At 46.8% G+C, this 6,476-nt stretch overlaps 1 protein-coding gene across 1 annotated transcript in view; it reads right to left on the bottom strand.

The window, feature by feature from the left end:
• Positions 1–251: 251 nt before the first annotated feature.
• The window catches only part of LOC122457047 (claw keratin-like), a 19,368-nt gene continuing 13,143 nt past the window's right edge, over positions 252–6,476 (bottom strand). Inside the window, exon 3 of the mRNA XM_043499845.1 lies at positions 252–498. Within this exon, the coding sequence (XP_043355780.1) occupies positions 252–498 (247 nt within the window). The remainder of the gene's footprint in view (positions 499–6,476) is intronic.

The raw sequence follows: 6,476 nt of genomic DNA, 5'->3' as shown, positions 1-6,476 counted from the left end.
GTCCACATGTGACTTAGAGGATCAGCACATGGCTGGGAAAGCATTGGCAGAAGAGACATTAGAAGCGTAACATTAGAAATGCAGCATGGTTATCAGAGCCAGGTGCTGAGCACACACAGCTCCCACTGAGCGCAATAGGAGCCATGTTTACACAGCACTTCTGAAAGCCATGCCAGAAAGGTCAGGGGTGAATCTGGATGTTGCTGTTCAATTCCTGGTTGTTCTTTCTTCCACAAATATTGCTGCTGGTTTTAGCATGGCCCACAGCGTCCACTGAGGTATCTATGGTGAGATACCCCGGAACCACATAAGCCCCCATAACCATAACCGCCCAGGTAACCGCCTAATCCCCCATAACCGTAACGGCTACCGTAACCACCATATCCCCCTAAACCATACAATCCTCCATAATGGCCTCCATAGCCGTACAATCCCCCATGACCCAATGAGCCCCCCAAACCGGGTCCGACCACAGGTGCTCCTATGGCTCCCACTCCACTGTGCTGAGGGAAATTGCTGAGAATTGGTCCCGGGAGGGTCACGACAACCGGTGAGGGTCTGATCAGCACTTCGGAGTCAGGGCACTGCCTAACGCACGGCTCGTTGCAGCTGCCAGTGACTGGACTGGGTCGGGTCACCCCACAGTCTGGATAGCACAGGCTGGAGAAAGTCATCTTTCAGGGAAAGAGGTAAACCTGAAACACACAACAAGGACTAGAATAAAGAGAAGGTACAAGGGCTGGTGGAAGAAAGGTTTCAAATCTCAGTGTGCCTCAAGAGAGAAAGAAAGAGGGGCCTTAGACCCTGTGTTCATGGCCATGTATTTCTTCCTATATCCTCTCTCTACACCTCGTGTCCACTCGCACTAAACTTCCCTACCCACCGACCCCCTTCAACCCCTCTCAATGGCTTTATCTGAAAAACACTGATTGGAATACGTGTCACTATTTCTGTGCCGGACATCTGAGAATCTGTGTCCATTTTAGACATTTCTCAAAGATAACATGGCTGGGATCATGGTAATCACTTGCTTTCATTTGAGGATTTAACCTCTGCATTCAAACCAGTTGAGTCTGGTCTCACAGTATAGTTCTTTGAGTTTCCAAAGCTTGTGAGTCAACAATACTTGCTGATGAATGAACAGAAAACTTTACTTTTCTCCAAACAAATCACTAAGGACAAGTTCCTCAGCTGGGGAAAAAGGGGTTCAGGTTCAGCGACACTAAATTACACCATCTCAGGAGAAGCACTGTCAATGGGTATTTCTGCTCAGGAGAACATAGGAAATGCTAGACTGTATCTCACCACTTGTCAGCTTAATCCATTCTCCAGTCTCCAATAGTGAGGAGTAACAGCTGCTTCAGGTGAAAATAAAAGACCACTGAACTGGTCCTTTCTGGACTAACCTTGGAAAGTTTCTTCCTAATATGGCTAAGTGAAAAATGGTTAAATGAGTTTCTAAAGTTACTGAACATGTTTCAGTGCCCTACATCTATTTCCAATTAATACAAAATATGTTTCCCAATTTGCACTTGTTGCTCCCAAAATCCACCTATTAGCTTTAAATCATATATCCACCAGCTCCTGTAACTGAATCACTACACAAGATCATTGTGGAAGAACACCCTGATCCCTAATAAATATCACAGTGAGTAAATGGAAGATTCAGCCTTACATTAAAATAGCCCCTACTATCTAAGATCTCTAGAGTTCGAAAGCGATTGAGTGGAATTGGACTTACCCAGTTCACCGAGGAGATGAAGTCCAGAGAAGTGTTTAGAAGAGCCCTGAGTGGTGAGCGCTTTTATACAGTTCCTAGGACTTCCTGAAGGATCTGCGATGCCGTTTGTGGAGGAGGTCCTCATTAGTTACCAAACTAACTTGATTGCCTTGCAAAATCCTCCTTTGGATGCATCTGTTTTCCTCAGGGGTTGTGATTATTAGGTTAATCTGAGCCTCATAGGGCGTGACATGCACGTTGCACTCTTCATATTTCTTTCATCTTCAAATGGTATGGGCCAAATGCATTCCTCGTACCATTCTGTCAACTTTATTGGTGTTTCAATGAGAATGAATGTCAAGGTGATTCTGAGCAGCATCTAATCTTCTATATTGGAACATCTAATCCCAGTAAAAAGTTACTACTATTATAATAATACACCTCTTTGGCTGTATAAAACTTGATAAGTGTTTGTAAAGTGCTTTGAAATCCTTAGATCAGAGGAAGCTTCAGACAATCCACCCTTTGTGTTACAATTATACCTATTTGCCATGGGGGGAAACGGAGGCACATTCAGATGAAGGTGAGACACGGAGTGATTGGCAGAGTCAGAAACTAACCCCAATATTTGGAACTGCTCATGCCAAACACTAACCTGTATCTTCTGAACTCCACTGGATACTTACCATTCATGGCGTCCAAATAAACCACTAACCTGAGAGTAACTTTTAGAGAATCTAATACTGGATTTTTGTTTTCTTTTGTTTTGATGGCTTTTGGGGGGAACTTTTGGATGAAACATCTTCTGATCTAAGTGTGAACAACGATCAACCATCGAGAGTCTTGCTATGCACTTTAACTCCCTGTATTTGAAGGTTTAGCCTCAGTGGTGGGTTTTTACACTTCAGCAGACTTACATTGTCTTGTCCCCAAATTTTTCCCATTTGAATTCTGTACTGAGATTTTAATTCCTACTCTGCACATGAACAAGCTTGAAATGTTCACACTTGTAATTCCTTTGGACCATTGTTATCCTCATTCATAAAGAAGGCAATATTGAAGAGATATACCAATTTGTACCTCTTTTCACAAACCTGAAGGAATTCATTACCATTGGGTTACTCTGACCCATTGGAGAGATGTGTTTCCGAGGAAAGTAATATTGTGCACACAGTGCACCTGGTGACTTCAGCCCAAAGGATGCTATGACGTAAAGCAAGTTTTTGGCGCTTGAATTATATATTGAGATTTCCAGTGCTACCGCACTCATGGAAAAGATTGAAATTGACAGCCTTGTAATTCCTGTGGCAAAGTTTTATCCTCACATATAAGGACAGTGAAAGGGAATCACAACATTAGCCAGCTCTTTATTCTTGATACTTAGATCCAAGGATGCAAACATTTTGTAACTGGACATGTTCCTAGCCTTGTCTGGTAACACAGTGTAACAGGGAACTTTACAAGTCAGCCTGTGGCCAGAGCTAGAAGTGGGCATTTTAGGACTCTGGCTGAGCAAGCATATCTGTGCCCCTTACCTGTTTTATTCACGTGATTTGAGTTAGGATATTGTAGACTGATGGGAATTAAGGTTAAGCTTTGATCACGGTTAATTTTAGGAAAAGTCAGGGAGAGGTCACGGGCAATGAACCGATGAAGTGAGCTGTAGCTCACGAAAGCTTATGCTCTAATAAATTTGTTAGTCTCTAAGGTGCCACAAGTACTCCTTTTCTTTTCACAGAAACCTGTGACCCGTGAAAAAATGAGGAAGGGGTTTGGGGTGTTACAGCAGCCACTGCTGCTGTGTCTCAGGGTCCTCCAGGTGCCCACTGTGGCTGGGAGATCCGGGGCACTCCTGACACCTGCAGTGGCTAAAAGTACCAGGGTCCCATCCCCCTCCTGCCACCCGTGGCAGCTTAGAGTGGTGGAGGGTCCCTCCAGCCCTCAGCAGGAGCTCCGGGTCCCACAGCTGGGAGCTGCGAGGTCCCCTTGCTACCCAGGACAGCTGAGAGCACCAGCCCCTGCACCCTTGGGCTGAAACGGAAAGTGTCACAGAGGTCTCTAGAAGTCACGGATACCATCATCTCTGTGACAATTTTTTTCCTTAATGATAATGTATTTATTTTTTGTATAAGTTCAATACATAGAGAATAAAAACTACTGTACGATTCGGTTAGGTGCCACATTACCTTTCACACAATCCTTTAACATCCCTATAGTGTCCTCCTATATAAGCCTTAAGTAAACTCATTCATAGGTACTGGACAAAAAGCATGGACTGAATAGAATCGCAATCAAAATACGGGCACTGCAATGACTTTATGGCATGAAACATATTCAGAAAGACATAAAATTGCTTTTCTGATTATAAAAACCTATTCGTGGTGGTTGGTTTCCCATCGCCTCGCAGTGAGACTCTGGCTAGAATAAGCAGCCACCTCTCTCAATGACACAACACAGAACAAAAGGGACTCAGAAGTAAATAAAAAATGAATTTACTGCGGAGGTGGATTATCTAGCAATTAAATTACCTGCACACACTTTCTCTGCCCTTTATATGAAGGGTACAGGCATTTTGCGGGGGTAGGTTGTAAGATTACTGGGCTTTGCCTTTTGCATTGTGATTTTATGTTTCTAAGAAGAGTATGGATTATTGTTTGCTCCCTGGTACAATATTCTGGTTGGCTTCTACCTGATCATTTCTCCTGCTGAATCCTGCTCCATTACCTGGCCAGCAAGGTGCACTCACACGCCAGGTAGCTGACACCTGCAGTACCGCCTGTCCCACGATGCTGGGCACACCCAGGCATCTCTTTTAAAAGGCCTCTAATTTTGGGCTCGGGACAATTTTCACTTGTGCCAAGTCAGCTAAAAATACAGGCCATTGACTGTCCAGGTGAAGAGACCAGTGGGTGCAGAGCTGCATTGGGGCGGCTGGTGGGGTATCCACTGGCAAAGACGCATGTCCACTGTGACCTGTGCTTGTCGCATTCAGGGCTGTGACCCAGCCAGTCTGTTCCTCACACCCTTCCCTGTGTCCATCTAGCCACCATGACCAGGGCATTGGCACACCCAGAAGCACAGCACAATCCCATTTCACAATCACCACAGCCAGGTACCTTCTTCTGTCTCCACACTTTGCTGGCACAGGCCTCACCTGGGCAGAAGTCAAAGGTCATCGACCCAGGGGGTTTGAAGGCACCGCAAGGTTCACCTAGTCTAACCCCCGGCCAAGATACAGGTCGCCTCTTCTCAGCTGTCACAACATAGCTTCCGCCATGCTGCTGAAATCCTTCAGCTTGAAAGGGGCGTAATCGCAATTCGCTTGGCCCAGTGGTCCCAGTGAGTCGCAGGGAGGCTCCTTATCCTGTTCTCTGTAACAAGGATCGAATCAGGCTGGGGCAGCAACAAGGAAGGTCAGGTCCCAGTCACAGGGACACACAGCTAAAGGAGGGAGCCGGGCGTGTTCTACCCCTACTGCGTGCTGACTAAAACACTCCCTGTGCCGGGCTTTGCCCTCGGCCACCCTCTAGCAGCCCCTCAGCCCTGAGCTGAACCCTGCTCCTCCCTCCTCATCCTTGGCCCCCTTCTGCCCCTGTCTCCAGCTGTGTGATCCCCCTGCCCCTATGCAGTCAGTTACCACCCCCAGCTCAGACCCTGCCCATCCCCCCCAATTTGCCCCCTTAAGCATTTTAATCACCAGCCAGCGCAGCTGTATCAGGAGATGTTACTGAACAATGAGCACGCTCACTGGGAGCCAAGCAGTGCTCAGCACCTGGCCTGCCGGCCGCCCCATTAACGTCCTAGTGCCGGGGAGCCTGCAATTGCCTGCGGCCCTGGGCCCACGATCCTTCTGGGTGGGGGGCTCTGAGCCCCCTGGCCTCCATCTGGATGCTGCTGGCCTAATCCTGTGGGCAGGAGGTCACTACACTTGGCCTGGTTCCTTTTACTCTCTGCCATTCCTCCCCTTGAGCCATGAGCAAACCAGACCTAGGCAGCCCTTTGAGACGGCATTGGTGACCCAAGTGCAGGTCCAATGTTAGGTCAAGTATTATTCACCACAGGGTAAGATTCACCCCTGTACACAGGGCCATCACAAAGGCCCATGCTTCACTTAAGACCCTGTTAAGACCAGTTTGAAAGTTTAAAATTGGACTAAAGATGTTCATTGCCATCGTACCAAACCCCAGCCAAATCGTGAATTTCAGACTTAAGGTCTTGACAAGAAACACGCTGGAGGCAATGGAATGATTCCCAGTAACTTCAAAGGGAATTGGATCTGGCCCATTGAGAATGTAGAAAAATGGCTCCCTCCTTCCTGGCAGGTTTAGAATGAACTGCCCCATGCCCCTAACCACGACCAGCAGGAATTGAAAGGAACGAACTGAATTCCTTTCATGACACCCACTTGTGCTACTGATACCGCTCAGAATCACCTTGACATTCATTCTCATGGAAGCAGCAATAAAGTCGATGGAATGGCACGAGGAACAATCTTGGCCAGTACCATTTGAAGATGAAAGAAAGATGAAGAGTGCAATGTGCATGTCACGGCCCTCTGAGGCTCAGATTAACCTAATAATCACAACCCCTGAGGAAAACACCTGCATCCAAAGGAGGATTGTGCAAGGCAATAAATTTTGTTTGGTAACTAATTAGGACCGCCTCCACAAACGGCATCGCAGATCCTTCAGGCAGTCCTAGGAACTGTATAAAAGCGCTCACCACTCAGGGCTCTTCTAAACACTTCTCCTGGCTT

The sequence above is a fragment of the Dermochelys coriacea genome, chromosome 1 (genome assembly GCF_009764565.3).
Source record: "Dermochelys coriacea isolate rDerCor1 chromosome 1, rDerCor1.pri.v4, whole genome shotgun sequence".
NCBI classification, from domain to species: domain Eukaryota; kingdom Metazoa; phylum Chordata; order Testudines; family Dermochelyidae; genus Dermochelys; species Dermochelys coriacea.
Note: the sequence above shows the minus strand (reverse complement) of the source record. Positions and strands in the feature narration are given on the sequence as shown.